The 22,230-nt window shown below is 40.3% G+C and overlaps 1 protein-coding gene across 3 annotated transcripts in view; it reads left to right on the top strand.

Annotated features, from left to right (window-relative positions):
- The window catches only part of cpne9 (copine family member IX), a 119,098-nt gene extending 98,660 nt beyond the window's left edge, over positions 1–20,438 (top strand). For all 3 annotated transcript variants that reach the window (XM_051949446.1, XM_022193776.2, XM_022193775.2), the window contains 4 exons: positions 2,238–2,340; positions 6,694–6,751; positions 10,961–11,034; positions 17,722–20,438. In XM_051949446.1, the coding sequence (XP_051805406.1) occupies positions 2,238–2,340; positions 6,694–6,751; positions 10,961–11,034; positions 17,722–17,904 (418 nt within the window). In that variant the 3' untranslated portion in view covers positions 17,905–20,438. The remainder of the gene's footprint in view (positions 1–2,237; positions 2,341–6,693; positions 6,752–10,960; positions 11,035–17,721) is intronic.
- The last annotated feature ends 1,792 nt before the right edge of the window (positions 20,439–22,230 follow it).

Below are 22,230 nucleotides of genomic sequence, written 5' to 3'. Positions count from 1 at the left end.
CATTCTTGGTTCCTTTCTGTTCAACCTTTTCATTAATGACTTGCTGTTCTTTTCATTAATGAACTGCTCGCACACCCAAGACTGTGCAGCATGTGTTCAATGCAAAATTTGGATAAACTTCACATACTGCCAAACAAATTTGGACTTGGTACCAAAAATTTAAAGAGGAAGGCTGCTTATGCAGGGCTAAAGGATGTGGTAGACCATCATTAACATCAGCGTATTGCAAGATGCAGCATGACTTCTCTTTGGGAATGAACGGCATGGCTCAACCTGAAAACAGAACAAAAATAAAACATTAAATATGAAATAGTGATCTGTTTCTATACATTCTGTGAACATTTGAGATTATTACAACAAGAATTGCTAAAATGATTAGCCTGCGAAATGATGTCAAATTTTTTTGGACACCCTGTATATACGGCTGCCAAGACACCAGCACAGGCTCTCTTTACATATGGTTGGAGTGCCTTGTTCAGAATCGCCTTATACTAAACCTGGAAAAAACATTGTCTATGTGTTTCTCCATAAGGAAATCAAACCAAAAAACAATTTAAAATTAACATACAGAATTAAGAAATGAGTTCAGTGACAGAATTCAATTATCTGGGGGGTTGTATTAACCTCAACTTCAATTCAGTCTCCATGTAAAAAAGATTTCAAAAACAATTTGAGAAAGTCTGAACTGCTTTAACCTAATTAGAAATTATATTCCTAACCAGATAGCCCTACTGCTCTTTCTATTGGTGTTGTTGGTCTTTTTTTGTCTAATTTTACTGAAAAGTCCAACCAGGGACAGGAGTTGAAAACTATCTTAATGCTGTACACACTATAAGCAATACATCAGATGTTTCCTATGTTAATTGCATGGTCCCTGAAATCAGTGCACTGCAGCTGACTGCTTATTTTCCTCACGATGTGTCCTGAATGCCTGAATGATCAGCCTGTGTTTGACACCACTTTGTCAGGTGTCAGAAGCCATTGTAGTGGCACAGAGATCAGATCATCTTTTGGCAGTGGGTCATTTGTTATTTCACACCCATGTATATTAAGGATGGCAGGTTAAGAAAAAAAAGGATACATTCCGGTCATTTTCTAACAAGGATGAAGACATTTCCTCTCGTCCAGCCTACCGCCTGTTAAAATGAAAATGAGAACACACTAAGGAAACTGCTGATAGCGCACACACAGCCTCACGCCAGCTTTGTGCTACAATCCCATTTAGAGGACGTCACAGTGAAACACTGACTCACAATCATCTGACTCACAGATCAATACTGCGTGCAGCCAGGTAGAACAAGTAAATCACTGTTGTTAGAATCTGCCTCCTCACAAGAAATACACAAGCAGCAGCCGAAGGAGAGGGGCTCGCACACACGCCCATGCACACACACCTACGTGCTGAGACACTCATCTGGCATCATACTATGGAGTCAGAGCCGATATTTTTCAATGCGGATACATTCGGTTGTTTTTCTTATGGAGCCCGATGCTGTTAAAGGAAAGAAGCGAGGCTGCGGTTTGTTGTTCTCAGGCAGGTTTTTTTGCTGCTTGTTATTTTTGAAGGGTCTCTCTGTTGCTCAAGGTTGCAGTTTTAGTTTGTTTGGTGTTGAAGCTCAAGTAGCTATTGTGTGAAGGAGGATCAAATCAACTTTATGATGTAGTATGTTGGAAATACAAAAAAACATACTTTTTTCATTGTTTGGATCCCAAGGTGTACCAAGGAAGTCTTATTCCAAACCAGAGGTTACATACTGAACAATTCTGGATGACTACAGGCGCTGTGACACCCCTGTTCCTGAACGTCTATGTCTGGTTGCAATCTTTATTTTTAGATTTGATCTACTTTTGTTCCTTCCTTCTTTTACAAAATTTTACTTATAATTGCACAAACTAAAATAGTCGATAGGCTCATTGACCTTGGACAAAATATCAGTAAAGTGCTGTAGCTCGATGTGAAATTTCTTTTTTTCCTCATTTGGAATTTTGTGCATCTTTTTTCTATTTCAACAGCAATTACGTATCCAGTCTACTTCAAACGTAGCAGCCTTGGTGGAGTACTGCGTTCTCTGAGTGCTTTTCTTGTTTCAACTTTTTGTGCTGTTTTTGTATGCCTAAATAGGAAACAGTTTGTTTAAACTCTAAATTTGGTTTGTGCGTATATGTGTATATGTGTGTGTGTGTGTGTGTGTGTGTGTGTGTGTGTGTGTGTGTGTGTTCGTGTTCGTGTTCCCCAGCTGTGCAGCAGAGATTACAGATGGCTCCCAGTACTTTGTCCTGTTGATGATCACAGATGGAGTGATATCTGACATGGTCCAGACCAAAGAGGCTGTGGTCAATGTGAGTACACAAACACACACAAGTGTATATGGAAAAAAAAAAACACACACACACAGGCGGAGGGTGATTGATAAAAGTGTTTTTCCCTCAATTCCACCTGATTCTGATGTGCATCTCAGTGTCCATTTGTCTTCATAACTGTTTATTTTATGTGAATGGTAGCTCACCTGGTAGAGTGCATGTACTAAGGCTGAAGCCTTGCTGCAGTGGCACAGGTTCAATAGCCATCCCCTTTCTTTTCGCCTTTCCTGTTTGTTCTTAGCTGTATATCCCAAAAAAAAAAAAGGCCCATAAGCCCCTAAAAACAATCTTTTGCCTTCAAAACCCCAAACAGTTTCTGTTTTTTTGTGTGTGTGTTTTTTTGCTTCTGTCACGTTTTTCCTAACTATGTGCTCATTTTTCACTGCAATATGAAGTCCTGCACCTCTATGGAAACACAACAAGCATGCCTGGAAGTAGACAGACACAAAAAAAATATTTTGTGCAGTTCTACACAGATATGTGTTACCAGTACTGGGAAAAAAGGTAGCTCTACTTACTAGAGATATTTTTACATTCTTGATTTGTCTGCATACTTGGCTTCTCGCTGGTCTGTGTAAGCACACAATGTAGTTCAGTCAAGTTTAATCGAAAAGACTCAGCTAAGTCACTTAAAGCTTCACATTTGCACTAAAAAAAAGCACAGAATGTTTAGTTTTTGACAGATTGTTTTTAGATGTAATGACAGATGAGCAGTTCAAGCACCATTGAAAAAGTTGAATATCTGATGACTGATTCTCTGATTAATGGTGTCATTCTGGCTATTTTTTTTTTTTAAGAAAAAATGATAATATGTCTCTCAAACCTGCTGGTGAGTTTTGGGGTTTAGAGGGTTAAAATAATGATTTTTGTTGTTTGGATTAAAACAGATCACTGTCTCCCATCAGTTTGCATTCTATGATAAAATCACCTCTCAGCAAAATTCTTATTTTCTGGGATTCAAGCCAGTGAGAGAGAACGACATCATTCTTATTTTTATTAATGCTCACATTGTTGGCAGAAGTCAATAGGTTCAATAACCGGTCAAATTAATGTTTGAGAAGTGTCTGATCCAATTACATCAGTTCTGAGTGAATTCTTGTAGCAGACAGAGTGGAATATTAAAACAAGTTATTGTCTGCATCCTAATAATAAATACACTTTGTGATGTCTGAGATAACTTAATAGTAGAGTCGCTAAGGGCACTAATGTTACCCCCTTGGTAGTTTCGATTGCATTTAAGTCAGATGCTTAAATCAAATCTCTTAGGTCAGGACGTTTCCTAAAATGGATTAATGAATCATCTAGTAAATTATTTGGGTTGCCAGAACAACGAGAAAATGAATTATCATCATTTACAGATTGAACCACGGAGGCATCATTTTCACTCCTCATAGAAACCACTGCGCTCAACACTCCTGCCACGTCCGGTTGCCTAGCAGCTCCTATTGTTAAGACGTCTTCTGATAAGCATCACAAGATAGAGCTAGCTAGATTTGATAGATAGACTGGATAAATAGAGATCCGGCGAGAAAAAAGAGTGGGATAAAAGATAAATATTTATTGCAGGCTTCAGGAGATGGGATACTGAGCCGGGATAAAGCGGGGTAGAGAGGATGGCTGAATGCTGAAGAACAGGCAGAGGGAAAACTGGAGCTGGGCTGTGCAGACCTTTTCGACTTGTAATGAGAGGGCCCAAAGCAGAAATAAATAAATTTAAAAAAAAAAAACACCCCACAACAGAATCTTAAATAGTCATTTTCTCAGATTTTTCTTATCATTTTCTTATCATTTTAGCTTAAATGCTCCTTGAAACTGCATTTTTGCAATTGCTGGCACCATTACAGCGTTGTGTTAAATTCTACTGATAAACTGTAGGTTTGATACTAGTCTGCTTTTCAGAGTATTCTCCAGGTGCACTGCTTTCGATTTTTCTTTTTTTGGCAAGGAGAGATAAAGGTAGTGCTTAGACGTGCCAACAAACCTCTGAACGGAGTGTGTTACATCAGGTTACAGGTATTGCCTAACATTATGTAAAGCTGTTTACCAAGTTTGCATTACATTTTTTGCACAAACTTTATAGAATCCAGCACCTGAAAGATCTACGGATCTGATCCAATGGTGTCAAACTCATCTTAGTTCAGGGGCCGCATGTGGTCCAATTTTATCTCAAATGGGCCAGACCAGTAAAATCACAGCAAAATAACCTATAAATAACCACAACTTCAAATATTTCCCTTTGTTTTAGTGCAACAAAGTACACTCTGAAAATGTTCACAGTTGAACTATCTTTGTGCAAAACAGTATGAACTGAAATTTCTTAAGAAAAATAAATGCAATTTCAACAATATTATGCCTCAGTTTATCAATTCCACATTACAACTTTCAGATCACAGTGTATCTACACTCAACAAAAATATAAACGCAACACTTTTGTTTTTGCTCCCATTTTTCATGAGATGAACTCAAAGACCTAAAACTTTTTCCACATACACAATATCACCATTTCTCTAAAACATTGTTCACAAATCTGTCTAAATCTGTGATAGTGAGCACTTCTCCTTTGCTGAGATAATCCATTCCACCTCACAGGTGTGCCATATCAAGATGCTGATTAGACACCATGAGTAGTGCACAGGTGTGCCTTAGACTGCCCACAATAAAAGGTCACTCTGAAAGGTGCAGTTTTGTTTTATTGGGGGGGTCCACTCCTCTTCAATGGCTGTGCGAAGTTGCTGGATATTGGCGGGAACTGGTACACGCTGTCGTATACGCCGATCCAGAGCATCCCAAACATGCTCAATGGCTGACATGTCCGGTGAGTATGCTGGCCATGCAAGAACTGGGATGTTTTCAGCTTCCAACAATTGTGTACAGATCCTTGCAACATGGGGCCGTGCATTATCCTGCTGCAACATGAGGTGATGTTCTTGGATGTATGGCACAACAATGGGCCTCAGGATCTCGTCACGGTATCTCTGTGCATTCAAAATGCCATCAATAAAATGCACCTGTGTTCTTTGTTAATAAGACGCCTGCCCACACCATAACCCCACCGCCACCATGGGCCACTCCATCCACAACATTGACATCAGAAAACCGCTCACCTACACGACGCCACACATGCTGTCTGCCATCTGCCCTGAACAGTGTAAACCGGGATTCATTCGTGAAGAGTACACCTCTCCAACGTGCCAGATGCCATCGAATGTGAGCATTTGCCCACTCAAGTCGGTTACGATGACAAACTGGAGTCAGGTCGAGACCCTGATGAGGACGACAAGCATGCAGATGAGCTTCCCTGAGACGGTTTCTGACAGTTTGTGCAGAAATTCTTTGGTTATGCAAACCGATTGTTTCAGCAGCTGACCGAGTGGCTGGTCTCAGACCATCTTGGAGGTGAACATGCTGGATGTGGAGGTCCTGGGCTGGTGTGGTTACACGTGGTCTGCAGTTGTGAGACTGGTTGGATGTACTGCCAAATTCTCTGAAATGCCTTTGAAGACGGCTTATGGTAGAGAAATGAACATTCAATACACGAGCAACAGCTCTGGTTGACATTCCTGCTGTCAGCATGCCAATTGCACGCTCCCTCAAACCTTGCAACATCTGTGGCATTGTGCTGTGTGATAAAACTGCACATTTCAGAGTGGCCTTTTATTGTGGGCAGTCTAAGGCACACCTGTGCACTAATCATGGTGTCTAATCAGCATCTTGATATGGCACACCTGTGAGGTGGGATGGATTATCTCAGCAAAGGAGAAGTGCTCACTATCACAGATTTAGACAGATTTGTGAACAATATCTGAGAGAAATTGTGATATTGTGTATGTGGAAAACATGTTTTAGATCTTTGAGCTCATCTCATAAAAAATGGGAGAAAAAACAAAAGTGTTGCATTTATATTTTTGCTGAGTGTAGAAGAAGCACAAAACATTTAGTCACTGGTATCTGGAAGTAAACAATGTAGTATTTTACTTTATGATCAAAACAACTTGTCAAGATTGAGAAATTATTTAAAATTTTCATTAATTTACACATTTGTGCACCACACAACAAAAACTAAAGTGGAAGTTACAAAGAAAGAAGGTTATATTATCCCACTCCCTTGTAAATGTATTAAATTTATATATAAAAACTACATAAAAGATTTGACAATACAGTTGACAAATTTATAATAACAGTTACTTTTATTGAAAAATAGAAGTTAATTTCTCTGTAATTTTTTCACTTTTTTCCTGCCGGCCGGATTGGACCCTCTAGCATGCCAATTTTGGCCCATGGACCGTATGTTTGACACCCCCGATCTAATCTTTCATTTTGTCTTCTAAACAGGCAGCATCACTCCCTCTGTCCATCATCATCGTAGGTGTTGGGCCTGCTGAGTTTGACGGTGAGTGTCACTTCATTTTTATGTTAACATGGCAGATGAGGAGGGTCTTGCTGACATTTTGCTTAACGTTTCTACCTTCACCAGGGTCACAGTAAGGGCTGCTTCATCCACCAGTTGTTGTTTTTTTTATGTGCACTTTTTATTTGTACAATAAAAACTCAAAGTGGAATTGATTAAAATGTGGTCATTTTGCAGAAAAGCTTTTATGCTTAGTCGAGGTTGTAAATTAGCTTGTCAGTGGGCTGACCTCACAGCCAAGTGGTGAGGCTCCAAACCACATAGAGGAGAAAGTCATCAGGAGCTGAGTCCGGGCCAGGCGGACACTTGTTACATGTTATTCTCTGCACACTTTTCAAACGTTGCCTTTCTGTACTGCAAATTAAACTGAGTAAAATGCAACAAATAGCCAGTGTGTGATGTCTACATATACTGAAGCTTCTGCTGCACTGGGAAGATGGAAAATGCCAACCTAACAAAGCAACAATGTGGCACAATGTCAGAACAGTACAATTCAGGCCATTAAAACCAAGCCAACATAAGTGCCATACTTCCATTATGTTTTCAAAATGTCTTACCACCATTGGAGCTTTGATTGGTTCTCTCAGTTATGTTATTTGAAGGTGTCCTCTTCTGCAATGCTTAATAAAAAATACTGTAAATTCTATTGGGTACATACAGAATTTTAAAAGTCATGACTTGTCAGAGTTTGTCACTTGTAGAAGCCATTTTGTACTGCAGCTTAAAGAGCTGCTGCTGAAGACAGTCTTTTATGTGTTAGATGAGTAGGTGGACTTTCATTGATCGGACAATTGATCTGTGATAAAATTCGAGGTAATTAGGGTAAGTACAGAAGGAAGACAAATGTTTTGTTCATTTTGATGTTCAGTATTGACTGACATAAAGTGAGGCATTGTGGCTGAAAGAATCTTCAAGTGATGACATCACGTCCTAAGTAGAGTCCTATAGACATGAGCAGAACTCATATACAATTGCACAAACGATTAAATCCCAAAGAGCAATCCTAAATGGCACACTACAGAAGTCCTGGAGCTGTTTAGTGATGAGAAATGATGCCTTTCAGGTGGGCCAGAACCAGAGTCTCAGGTCCTAAGTAATTGCTACATATTAAGATGTCACTTAACCTTTGTCATATACCGATGGTTTGACTGAAGACTTTGCGATGGAAATAATGTAAAGCCTCACAGTGAAGCTTCATATTATAATTATATTTTATATTAACTGTCAGAAACACATTGTGAGAATATAACGAAGTTTCAGACTGTGAAAAATACATTTGAAACATTCTTTATTACAGACTCTTTAACCCTAACAATCACTACAGATGAAGGGGTTTACACTTGTTGATTTAGACATCATGTACAGTATTTGCTGCAATGGAGAGGTACATGCCTGTACTTGGACAGCAGATGTATGGGTGACAGATTGTTGTGCTACACCACTGCTTCTGCTAATGTTTTCATTGTTTCTAGTATGAAAACTTTTGTCATCCAACTCTATGTGAAGGAATACTTGTCTGTGTGTCTATTCTTCACTTTTGTTGAACGGAGGAAATGCAGTGTCAAGTCTGAAGCTGACTGGATAAGCAGTGGCCATTTTGGGGACATTTTTGTGCTTTTCAGCCTTTGACTGAATCCCTGTTACTTGGCAGCATTATCAAAGCAAATTTATGATTTTCATTCTTAGAAAGAGCCATTAGTACAGTGGCATATGTACAGTTGCACCAAATATTTAGTCCAAATATATACCTTTTAATGTGTTTCCCCACAAAAATTAAATAAATAAATAACCAATAAGGGCCTTGGAAGGGACCAGATTCTTTAAAAAATAGTTCACTACTTCAGTTTTAAGCTTTAATCATATACAACCTTAGCATCTGTATCAATATATGAAACTGATTTTCGTATACGGTTGTATAGTCTCGGGATTTTGTGAGAAAGTGTGTGTTTTATGGTGTCTATTTGCTGTGGAGTGGGAGTGGAGGCAGTATATGCATGTTTGATCATGTCATCTACTTATATTTAGAAACTTATGATACGCATTTATCTTTTATATTTACTGTTGTGCCTAAAGCCCAGGGAGTACAGATGTAAATTATCTTACATATAAATCTTATACGATGCATCTCTTGTAAGTTGATTCTTTTTTATTAATGTTTTACCTTACTATTTGTCACAGACCGTGCACAAAAACATTAAAATATAGGTATAGAGTTCATCTTGAATTATTCGAAAGAAGGCAACTATTTAGTTTAAGGCTAGTTAATGTGTGTCACTCCAACGCTTCATGTTTTCATGAAAATACTGAAAGCTTTGTCCACCTCTTGATCAAAGGATCCAGGCATCAACTGTACCATCAGCAGCGATCAAATCGTTCACGATGCAGTGATGCATACAGAATCTGAGCAGAGTCTGATTGTTGACAAGAAGCATGAACTGAATTAATTTGAAACGTAAACAAGTTAGATTAAATTCAACAGCCTTGACTTCACAAAGGCACAAAGATGTGATGTTTTTAAATGAGAGGCATCATTCAACCTTCAACTTGAGTTTCACCCGACTTGATGGGAGCCAAACAGGAAACCTCCACGGAAGCTGGATCATAACTCTTTCTTCAGTGTCCTGCTCCCTTTCCTGGGGAGAGCTGAAAGTCAATGAAGTCAAGTGTGCAGGCATCTTACAGGCCTCAGATCAATGACACTTTCCAGAAGGGACTCTGTGTGTGAGAGTGTGTGTGTGTGTGTGCAGTGTGTTACTGCTGTGTGGAGTGTGACGACTCAGTGTCTCATCATTGCGATGGATGGCCCATCATTTTCTACTTGTTTAAGCAATCGAATGTTCGTATTGGTGGTGAAAGCACTCAGGCGTGTTTGGAGGTCGCAAGGTCAAAGTGGCTTAGTAATACCTCAGTGTGTGTGTGTCTACACCTAATGCCAGGCCTAATTGCCTCCATTTGTGATCTGTCTTGAGTCTGCGTACTACATTTTTGAACATGTTTCTGGGGTTTTTTTAGGGTCTTTGAAAGTTGCTTTGTTAGATTTGTCTTCTAATCTTTACTCCGCCAAGGAACGAGGCAGAGTTATGTGATGATCGGTGTAGGTTTGTTTGTCTGTCTGTTATTCCGTCTGTGCGCAACATTACTCAAAAATTGGATTTGGATGACATTTTCAGGGAAGGTCAGAAACAACACAAGAACCAACTGATTAGATTTTGACAGTGATGCGACTTATTGTCTGGATCCACGGATTTGTTAAAGATTTCTGTATCATTGCAAGATAGGTGTAACTGTAACTATGACAAGTGAACACTACATCAGCTGCCTGCTGATGATCACATGATTGCGATCCTACTACAAATTGACTGTTGTGGTCTTATCGGGACTTATCCATTGGAAATTATACAAGGAACAACTGATTGTATTGAGAGAGTGTTTCCGAGTCCCATCAATTCCCACCACACGCTACATATTTAGGTCATGTGTGCAGTATCTGTACATAATATACATAACGCACGTCTGTGCTCAGTGCAAGGCCATTTAGTCTGTGGGTACATATATATTAAATGACTACATTCTATGTTGCTGTGATTTCTGATCATCAATAACTAATAAACAAATGCTGCATTTCTCAAAAAAGCTGCCGCATTTCTGAAAATGCCATATGGGGGAATGAACAACCTTAGTGGAGTACTGCGTTCTCTAAGTGCTTTTCTTGTTTCTGATTGTGCCTGAGCTTGTTTGCTGATTAGACAAAACGTTAAGCATGACTACCTTTCCCTGGCAGCGCCACACAGCCAGGCTGTTTAGTGTCTTTGCCAGATGCAAGATATGCACAACCTGTGCAGGTGTTGTTTTTGATATCTTTAAGCAGGTATGTGTTTGAAACAAATGCCTCTTTCTATATTTGAGTTGTCTGAAAGCATTTAAGCCATTTGAATTCTCATCAAAATCATTTTCTTTGTCTGACTTGTGTAATTGTGCCTATTTTTTTTTTTTTTTTCACAGATTACATTTTTGGTGCATAAAGCATTTTAAACATTCCCTGCTGAGTGTTTGTTCTTTGTCCCCATGCTGTGTTCCACTTCAGCAATTATGCAATGGAAATACAAAGGGAAATCTTGCACCTTCTTTATATTCTCCCCCAGTGGTTCTGTTATTGAGTCACATCCCCTCTGTCACTTTCTCTCCTTTTAGCTATGGAGGAGCTGGATGGAGATGAGGTGAGAGTATCCTCCAGAGGACGTCTTGCTGAGAGAGACATTGTTCAGGTACTCCTCATAATTCCATTTAACTTAACAGGTCAGACTTGAGTGTGTTTCTGTCAACAACACCAGCATGGGGGATAATTCCCTGGAGGAGGATGGTTTAAATTCATAATATATACTCAAGCACTCACCGAGGACTGCCTCGTACTGTATACAGCATTTATGGTGCACCACAGAACAGGCTCACAGTAAAATTTTGCCCAAGTGTGCTCTACTGTGTTTCCAGTTTCACTTATTCACACAACTGCAACATCCACTGTTCCACTGTAAAATCAGCAAACAGCTCATCTTTAATCTGAAACCCTTTCATGAACGGCTAACAGGTTCTAGCGTGAGCCCTATTCTGGGTGTTTTCGCTCCTGTCACATTTTTACTCACTGTGAGCTCATGTTTCAGTGCAATATAAAGTCCTGAACCTCTGTGGAAACACTGCAATGGCCAGAAGTAGATAGAACTCAAAACTGTCCTTTGTGCAGTTTAACAGCCTACTATCTTTACCATGTAAGCACGAGTTGCAGTTCAGCCGAGTCATCCCTGAATTTTGGTTAGTTAAATGTTGGTCACAGCTGAGTCACAACACGCTTGCTGCAAATGGTTCATTTTTGATAAAATTTAAATGACACATTTTGAATGAAGCTATAATGAAATAATTCAATATTTAGTTGAGATTTGTTTTTTGTTTTTTTGCCAGTGGATATCTCTTTATAAACATAGTTATGGTATAATTTTTTAATAGAATCATTTTGGGAAACATTTTAACGATACCAAGGTTGCAAACTGCACTTTTATATTACAGCCAACAGATGTCACAACTGGACTTTACATTTATAGGCAAAGTTCTGTGTACTGCTGCTTGCATTTTTTTTCTTGGGCTCGAAAAAGGAACATATTCCAGTTATTCTCTGGGCCTGTTCTGTCAGTTGCAGCACATTTATTTTTAGCCCAAAGAGGGTCTGAGTATCTGTTGTGGTAAGCAGCAGTAGGCTGCCTGTTGTTTTTTTTTTATTTCTGGTTCACTCAATTATGGTATTTTGTGGACACACAGTATGAATACAAAAATATAAAAGGAAAGCAGAGGAGTATTTTTACCCGTAAGCAACGATGTGCATCTCTCCTTTATATCGTAAACAGAGCATATTTCAATGTTCCATAATGTTTAGCCTTGGGAGGGTCGAGGTGTTCAAAGTCACTTACGTATTCAGTGGGTTGTCGAGGTATACATGTGAATTATTTGCCTTGCCAGATAAATAGCTCGGTGAGTGGTTGACTCGTCTCCGAGAGCAACGCAAAGGAGCTCCTTCAGGTTTCCGTTGACAGCTAAAACATTTGTTGGCTTTGACATACACCAATCAGCCACAACATTATGACCACTGACAGGTGAAGTGAATAGCATCGATCATCTTGTTATAATAAAGTGTTCTGATGGGAAACCTTGAGTTCTGACATTAATGTGGATGTTGACGTGTACCACCCACCTAAGCATTGCAGTTCAAGCAACCCTCTAACCTCTCATGGCAACAGCAGTCCTTGATGTCAGTTGCCACCCTCAGCAGGACAATGCATCCCAACGCACTGCAAAAACTGCTCAGGAGTGACCCAGGAACACAACAGGGCCAAAGTGTTCACCTGGGTTCCACACTCCCTAGAGCCAAATCTTACTGAGCATCTGTGGGATGTGCCAGGATAAGGCTGATCGAGGTAGGTCCCACCCTGCAACCCACAGGACCAAGGGCGTCAGTTTGTTTTTAAAAGTGGGGGGGATGGAGACCACAGCACTTTGAGAAAATGTCGAAGAACGGCGGCAAAATGCCACAAGCTCGACTCAAACTCACAACCACCATACCAAAGGTGGAGGCTCAACCTGTTGAGCAATCGGTACTTACGGGTAGAGGAGTCTGTGGGTCGCTATAGTACTAATTCTCCCGGGCTGAAATTTTGCCCCTGCACGCCTCTGGTCGGAGCTTCCACTTGGCACTGGCGCAAATTTAGCATCTGCACGTATTTTTTTAACCTCACGAAGGTGTGCCGCATGTCTGTGCAACTCTCGGTCGAGTACGGATGGTGCGTTCAGGAGCGTCGGAATTTTCTATACTGCTGAAAATAACTGGGTTTACAACGGCTTACATGTGAAGAATTTGAATGTGTTGGAGACAAAATGACCCCTGACAAAAAGTGGGGGGGACACATCCCCACCGTCCCCCCCTAAACTGACGCCTATGCACAGGACCCATAGAATTCACTGCCACCATTCCAGGCCACAGGACATCCACAGAGGTCCTGTGTCCATGCCTCACTGGGTCAGAGGAGTTTTAGCAGCATAGCAGGGAGTAACACAATATAAAGCAGATGGTCATAATGTTATGCCTGATGGATGTAGATGTGCACTCCTCTGTTCTCTTAATAGTCCTATTTTTGACACTGCTCAACCCCCTTTAGCAAAAAGGCAATGTTGTTATCAAGACATGCAGCAACTGATTTTTGGAACCATTGGATCAAATCAGAATCATAGAAGGCCCCCATACCTTTGCTAATGATGGTGATTAATCATTATTTAAATACAAGAGGATTTACACATAGTCCATAGGTTTACAAAATCTAGTATTTTCAAAGTTTGTCTTTGTCATCTAAAAAAAATGACTTATATTAAAGCTAGGGAACAAAAAGTGAGAATGTTTTTCATCTTGTTTGCGGCACTGTGAGTCAGGCTGTCTCTTCTGAGTTTTGTAAAGTTAGACTAAACAAGGCATTTTAAGATATTGCTTCGTACTCTCTGAATTGTGACATCATTTTTCACCAGGTTTCCTTTCAAATTGTATCTGCCAACATTTATTTTGATATCAACTAATAGTTCTATTGTGGGTCTTTAATGACTTAATTATCGGCCTGTAATGTATTATTCCTAAAATTGTAATTGTACAAACTTGGAAGTACTTCTCTATCCAGAAAAATAGAAAATGTTTTATTTGTTACTGTAAAAAAAAAAAAAAAGTAGCTACAAGTGAGGAATTTTCTTTGTTCATCTCCACACAAAGACACTTTATTATCATTTCTAAACTCAAAAAGAGAGAGCAGCTCTTTCTACAAAGTCTTTAGCAATAAGTTTTATAAAGAACAGGCAGCAACTCTATCTGAGAGCTGATAAAACCACATCTGGCAACAGTTATTTTAAAGAGCCTTTTAGAGATATGAGAGCAGAAGTTGGAAGCAAATAGAATGCTCCCTGATAACACTGTGCTATTGAATTTTTGGATGGTAGTGGGGAAAACTGGGTAGTCAGCTGGCAAAGCATAAGGTATGATGATAAATGAGGGCTTTTAATGATAAATGTATGGTGTGCAGAGGTGAGTATTTAAGACTGCTGAAATTTACTTTATCAAATTGGCAATGGCTGTTTATCGTACATATGGAAAAGTATTTAGTTGAAATTTTAGCGATAACGACATGTTTTAGGGCCCAAAGTGAAGCCAGTTCAGCTCATATTCCGACACTTCTAACAGTCAACAGAGAGAAATGAACAGATTTGTAAATGTGACCCCACACTGGGTTAATAGCTGAATAATTCATGCGTTCGTGCTAAAGCTGTATTGACATTACTATCATGTTTTCACAGTGCTGTCCCTTCAGTTTGTTTCACTGACAGCACTAATCACATTTGCATGCACACAGTAATCCTTCGATTGTATTTAAACTTATTATGGCAATAATTCAATCAGGATGTTTACACTAGCTGGGAAAAAAGTTCACTCACTTAACATTTCATGCTTTCTTCTTATTAAGTCGATATGATGACTGCCCTTGCTGCCTTGCTGCCTCTTTTCCTCCTGCCATAAATTTGAGTCATGTTACTCGGTTTGCTCTTTCGCTGTAAACTGATGGAAAGTTGCTGTGTGATGTAGGAAGTGTGAATTGAATGATACTGAATGAGCTTATCTGGGGTGCTAAATGTTCATAACAGGATGGTTTGGAAAGTGTTTAATGAACCTCAAAATGCTGTACATGACTCATTCCCAAGCAAAAAGCTAACCACATTAATCATGACAGTGCTCTCTGCCTGTATTTTTAACTTTGATGCACGGTGGGACATACCTGAAATCATCCTGTGACAAAAACTGCAACTGATGAGAATGTTTCTGTGAGGATTCAATGTGAGGAGGACAGAAGTGTCCCTTGTGGTCACAGTGGTCCTTAATTAAAGCTCCAGAGGCAAGGGCAGCTTTAAAATCCATCACTGATGCAGTTTAGCACCTTTCTTCCTTGATATCCTTATTTCCAGCACTCCTACCAGTCATGCACCAGGTGCCAAATGTCACATGGGAATTGTACAAAATGCAAGTCATATGTTTTCTACAGACAAGTGAAGTCAACAATGTTACATATTACATCCACCCATCTATCTACCCACCCATCTGTCTTCTTCATTTATCTGGGGTTGGGTCATGGAGGCAGCAGAAAAAACACGTCATTCCAGACTTTCATCTCCCCAGCTATGTCCTCCTCTTTCATCGGGATCCCGAGGCATTCCCAGGCCAGATGAGATACATAGGCCAGAGAGCTCTGGGTCCACCCGGTGGTCTCCTCCCAGCTGAGCAGGCTTGGAAAAGCTGAAAAGGAAATCTTCCAGTAGACATCTGAGTTAGATGTTCTAACCAACTCAACTGGCTCCTTTCGACATAAAGGAGGAGCAGCTCCACTCTGAGCTCCTTCTGAATATCGGAGCTTCTCACCCTATCTCTAACAGTGTGTGTCCACAGAATCTGTCAGTTTACTACTTTCCACTTATTGTCTATGTGCAACACCCCGCACTGCATTCTGGTAGTGTCGCATTTCAAGTGTTGCACGCTAGCAGCCCGGAGTTTATTTGCATAATGTAGGCTAGACCTCATCTTTATGCGGGCCACGACGTGGTCACATGACAGCCTTTCAGACCTTCAATTTGGTAGATGCATTGAACCAACATGGTGGCTCAGCTGCAAACTTTCTCTTGTATTTTGAAAACACTTCAGTGAAAAATATTTCTGAAAGCGTCTGAGGTGAGAAATAAGCTGTGCAGTTGCTGAATCTGTCCTTGTTTTAGTTCAGCAACGGTTAGTTTAGACGTTTGACGAAAGTTTCACGATGCGTCAGACCTCCGCACATCGAATTTGTATAAAATAGAAGTCGAATCTACTTTATTCAAATGAACGTACCTTCAGACTGAGCCCAGACACCCTATGGAGGAAACTTATTTGAGTCACTTGCACCCACAATCTTGTTCTTTTGATCACTAACCACAGCTCATGACCATAGCTGAGGGTTAGAATGTTGAAGGACTGGTGAATCGACAGCTTTGCCTCCAGGCTTAGCTCCGTCTTCACCACAGCGGTCTGGTACGCCTGCGTTACTGCTGATGCTACAACTAACTGCCTGTCCATCTCACATCTCATTTTTCTATCACTCGTGAACAAGATCCTGAGATATTTAAACTCCTTTGCTTGGGGCAGTACCTCACCTCCAACCTAAAGGGAGTAATCCATTGATTTCTGGCAGAGAACTATGGCCATGGACTTGGAGATGCTGACTCTCATCCCAGTTGCTTCACACTTGACTGCAAATGTCACCATTGCGTGCTGAAGGTCATGGTCTGATGTAGCCAACAGAACCACATAATTTCCAAAAGCAAGAATACAATCCTGAGTTCCTCAAACCAGACACCCTTCTCACTCCGGCTACATCTTGAGATCCCATCCACGAACACCACAAACAGGACTGAAGACAAGCGGTGGCCCTGGTGGAACCATACACCCATAGGAAACATGTTTGACTTTGTGCCAAGGATGCCAATACAGCTGTCACTGTGGTTGTATAAGGTTACTCTGAAGCAGGGGTCACTAACTGGTGAGCTACGTCTGAATCTGGACCCAGACGCTATCTTATATGGACCCGGACCTGCAATCAGTAAATTGTAACGGGATTTTAAATTTGATGGGTCGCTTCTATTTTACAGTTTTTTCCAGTGTTTACAGCATTGGTGATCAGTTCGGGAAACACTCAAGTTATTTACTGATAAATGTTGTCAAAATGTTTTTGAATTGTACTGAATTTATTTGATATGACGGTCAGTTATTGATTACATGCAGACGCTAATAAAACTGCTAAGCTACAGCAACATTTATCACACTAATTGAAGTTAGACTTTATAATGTTCTGGACCTTTGCTTTCATAAATTTTCTCTGTCTGGAAGTCTTTGAATTTTAGTTGAATACCCCTGCCCTAAAGCTTGTCTCCATTCTGTTCTGTGTAAACACATCCTGCATGTCAGCTTAAATGTCCCTGAATTTTTGTCATGTGACTGTTGGTCATAGCTGAGTTCAGTGGCTCAAGCTCAGTTGTTGTTTTTTTCTCTTGTGAAATTTTGTCCCAGGACCATTGGAAAATTGAGTATTCTTATGATGAAAGAAAACATATTTTTTAAAACTGTCAGCAGGCTTTGGGGTTCAGAGGGTTCAGTAAGTTTCTCCTCCTTTAAGATCACCAAACAAATTCTCACTGGCTGACATGGATACCAGTTATCTAAAAGCGAATGCTTATTTGTATGAAATCATGCTGAAATATCACTTGCAATATGTCACTTTGGAACACAGTGTACTGAACGTCCTTGAATTATATAATATAAACTGTTTTTTCAATGTATTTCTTCGCTCTGCTCACAGTTTGTTCCATTCAGAGACTACATTGACAGATCTGGCAACCAGGTCCTCAGCATGGCCCGGCTGGCTAAAGACGTCCTCGCCGAGATCCCCGACCAGCTGCTGTCTTTTATGAAGAGCCGAGGAATTGAACCTCGACCAGCCCTTTCCTCCTCCCCGCTACCAGAACTGCACCGACACATCTAACCCCCAGCTCTGCTTCTCCACTCTGACTCTCTCCCCATCTCCCTCTCTCTCCCCCTCTCTCTCTGCTTATCATCGCTCGCCTCACTTAGAATGTTTTTCCACGTTAACGGAGTGGAAGGATCGACCCGCGACTCGCCCTTCTTCCTTTCTTATCACTGTTGAGGCTAAACAGGCACAACACATCGACACAGTGGGCGCTCATCCCTGACTCACCCTGCTGTTGTAACTCATCTTTTGCTCCTTCACTCATTACTCCGCGTTTTTTACTGTTCATGAAAGGACAGTGAGACTGAACCATGACCGTCCCTCTCCTCACCACTGACATGCGATCATTCAGAGCTTTGACTTTTTGAAGTTTACTAATTCCGCTCACTAAACACGTTCTGCACAAAAGGTTTTTCATTTGTTGTCAGCCAGTGTTGACACCAGTCACATTTGGCAAGAGTCCTAGGAAGTGTGAGACACTGAATTTAATTGAAGCTAAGTGAATTCAAAGCCCTTGATGAGGGATGTACGCCAGCTTGTATCAGGTGTTGTCGAGGTATTTCAGGCCAAGGTTGGACTGTGATTCATTGGAGTAAGCGGTCACCTCCAGGACAGGTGTTTGTGATTTACCCTAAACTGTCCTCATTTTCATCTGGCTGTGTCAAGTCTTTAATTTAGAGGGGCCAAGCAATGAGTTTAATTGATGCAGATGAATTAGAGAAGAAAACTCTTTGGGCTTTTTTTTTTAATAGAGGAGGAAGTCGAGTGTTGACTGATCTGGTGTGGGGGATCTGTCATAGATCTGCACACACACAAACACACACCTCTATCTGCCATGCCACACCCACCATCTCTTTGCCCAGCGTGGGCTGAGGCTGGGTGCAGATCCCCCCCCCCCCCCCCCCACTGTTAGAGAAATGCCAGTCTCTCCGGCTGCCCTGCAGAGAGGAGGAGGGAGGAAGGAAGGAACAGAGACTGAAGGTGGGAGTAAAGGGAAAGAGAGGGGAGAGAGGGAGGGAGGGAGGGAGAAAGAAAGAAAAAAACAGTGAGGGGACAAGAGATGCACAAGGATGCAGGGAAGAAGAAATCATCCCGAGATCTGTTTTGTTTGATGCCAGAAGGGGAAGAAAAATAGGAGAACCCGGGCAGTGCTGGCAGATAAGAGGCTGAGATAGCAACAAAGAGGAACACCATAGATCTTTAGTTTAGGTGGAGTTTGTATGTATTCTTCTAGAGGCAAGAATTCTCAGTGAGGGATTAACGCACATATATAAAGCAATATACATGACTCCCAGTGTAATGTTTACCCTATGCATGTCCCTTCCTCTCCCCTGCCCTGACTTGACATTTTCATCCCAGGCAGACTGAAGCCATGTGGAAAGTGGGCAAAGTCTGCCACCTAGCGCTCACCCTTTGTATAGCAGGGTATCTTTATTATGCATGACTACTGTACATTCCTATACTAACTCGAACAGTGCACACGCATGACCAGATACAGTCAACCTTATTATCGGAATACAACACAGTGATTTCAGGCATCAAACAGAAATAAAACAGTGAACTGCGCGGATCGTAAAGAACCACAAACATCGTATGTGAAATGTGTCACGTTCTGAAGTTAATGTCAAGTGTGATGGTGGTGGTTTAGAGGGATGTTTTACGTGCCGTGTAACTAATATTGACTTTTTATAAACCTGTAAGATCATTAGTTTCATGTTTTTTTTGCATGTCGGGGGAATAAATGTGTCACAGTGTTCCAGTTGGTGTCATCATTGTAACTGATATTCCAAAAATAAAAAAGAAAGAGATAGAAATACATCTCAACGTAATATGCATTTTTTCCCCCTCTGTCACTGTATAGTTGAACTCCAAAGCATTATATTTCTTTGCAACTGACCTGCATTCTCAATTTTGAGGCAAGCATATGCAGTATAATGCAGAGAGAGTGCAGTTTAGCTGTGTAAGAATGTAATTTTTGAGTGACAGGGTTGTATATTTTTGTTTGCAGATTTGAGGACGAACTCATACGCTCTGTGTTTTGCAGAAACCTGTGAAATGACATGTATTTTTGATATTTTGCGAGGGTCACAAAAAAAACTGAAATGTAAGGTGTTGTCCATCTCTTCTCGCTGTCTTATGGCTGTATGAGCATTTAAAAAAATAAAGATGGATAAGGTGTCGGTGTACATACACAACAGCATATTTTGAGGTATGTTTGTTGCACATTTGCTTACAGTAGGAAAGTCTTTTACATCTGTGTTTCTAATTGTATGTTGCTGTTTTTAAGAATGTCCAACTGAGAAGAATGTAGAAGTCAGACCTAGAAACCCTTCACTGTTTTGACAAATATCTTATTGTGTTTGAATATGAGGTTTGACTATGTTTGTGTTTCCTCATATCTCCTGAAGTTGATGAACTGCAGTACAATATTACCAAACATAAAGCAACGCCGTCTGAATATCACAGTGATTTATTCTACTCCACTACACAGAATGCTCGAAATGGATGATTCAGTAAACAGATTAAAGAGCTTCAATACATAACAGTGACATGTTTCCCTCCTAACTGATTTATAGCACTCGTCGATTCATCACGACCTCTTGTATCTGTTTTCGTCTCGTGGTGAAAATAAATACTTTGTCTGGCAGAGAGCTGGGATACAAATAGAGCTGTTAACCTCAAGATTTGAACTATATGGATTTTAAAAAAAAAGCAATGTACAGTAGTCTGTTTTTTGACAAAGTCGTGACTATCCCTTTTTGCCAGACAGACCAACTACTGTACGCAGCCACAGTGGAAAAAAGGAAGAAAAAAAAGGAAAGCTCAGTTTCTGTTTCTCAATGTCACAAGACATCTGTTCTTCCTAGTAATATAACACAAAGTGTTCAGTTTTTTACAAGTCTCAAGAGAGCTTTCTCCAGATGAAAATTTCTCTGGGGCTACAGTTAATACTTAAATGACTAGTGTGTAGGCTTTGCAGGGACCTCTGAGCTGAAATGGATAGCTATAATTATGTTGTCATTAGTGCATCATGACAGCGAGTCATGTTTATATGTCTCTACAGTAGCCCAGACTGGACAAATCAAACACCGGTTTGGCAGGTTGGAAAAAAAGAAGCTCATTTGGCTGAAAACATGGATTTCTGATGAGGTATCAAGGAGATGAAGCCTGCGCTTTTAGACCTCCTCAACTCTGCCCTTTTACAAAAAGAAATTGAAATGACTTAGTTTTGAGAAAATTAAGCATTGCTTTCTAAAATATTACAAAGCATTATATTCTGAACCACAGCTGAGCAACGACAGAGAAGTTGATGCCTTTCTGGCCCAGATAAACCTTCCAAAGGTCACTGATGATCAAAATGAAAAACTAATATCAAAACTAACCAAAGAAGAACTTCAATTAGCAATCAAGAAAATGAAAAGGGGGAAATCGCCAGGGACAGACGGCTATACCACAGAATGGTACCACACTATGCAGGATCAATTAATGCCGACATTACTAAAAACTTTCAACTGGATTTTGGAAAACAAAAACATCCCCCCCTCAAGGAGGGAAGCAGCGATTTCAGTCATACCTAAGGAGGGGAAAGATAAGCTTCTGTGCGCGTACTACCGCCCAGTAAGTCTCCTAAATAATGACTATAAATTATTCACGTCCATCTTAACTAAAAGAATAGAACAGATTCTACCAGTATTAATACACAAAGATCAAACTGGCTTTGTTAGACAAAGACAGACCCAAGACAATGTCAGGAAAACACTGCATGTGATGAGACATGTCTCACAACACAAACTGGAGACACTAATATTAAGTCGAGATGCAGAGAAGGCGTTCGACTCAGTGAGGTGGTCTTTTCTCTACAAAGTACTTTCAAAATTTGGCTTTCGTCCGAGTATAATAAACACATTTGCAGCACTATATAACAAACCAACTGCTAGAATCAAAATAAATGGTGATTTGACCAACTCATTTATTATAGAAAGAGGAACTAGACAAGGCTTTTGTTCATCACCACTTCTCTTTGCCCTTTTTATAGAACCTATGAGTCAATTAATAAGGCAAAGACCAGAAATAAAAGGGGTAACAATGCCATCAGGGGAACAGAAATTAGCTCTGTTTGCCGATGATTTATTGATAATAACACAGCCTACACAGACGGAATTGTTGATGGAACTGTTAGAGGAATTTGGTTCTATGTCTGGCTATAAAATTAACGTAAACAAAACTCAAGTACTGGCCTTTAACTATAATCCTCCATCCTCAATTAGAACTAAATACAACTGGAAATGGGACACTGAGTCTATTAAATATTTGGGCATCTTGTTATCTCGAGATTTTTCA

This window comes from Acanthochromis polyacanthus, chromosome 6, assembly GCF_021347895.1.
Source record: "Acanthochromis polyacanthus isolate Apoly-LR-REF ecotype Palm Island chromosome 6, KAUST_Apoly_ChrSc, whole genome shotgun sequence".
NCBI lineage: Eukaryota > Metazoa > Chordata > Actinopteri > Pomacentridae > Acanthochromis > Acanthochromis polyacanthus.
The sequence above is the reverse complement of the archived record's forward strand: the minus strand, read 5'-3'. Positions and strand labels throughout refer to the sequence as shown.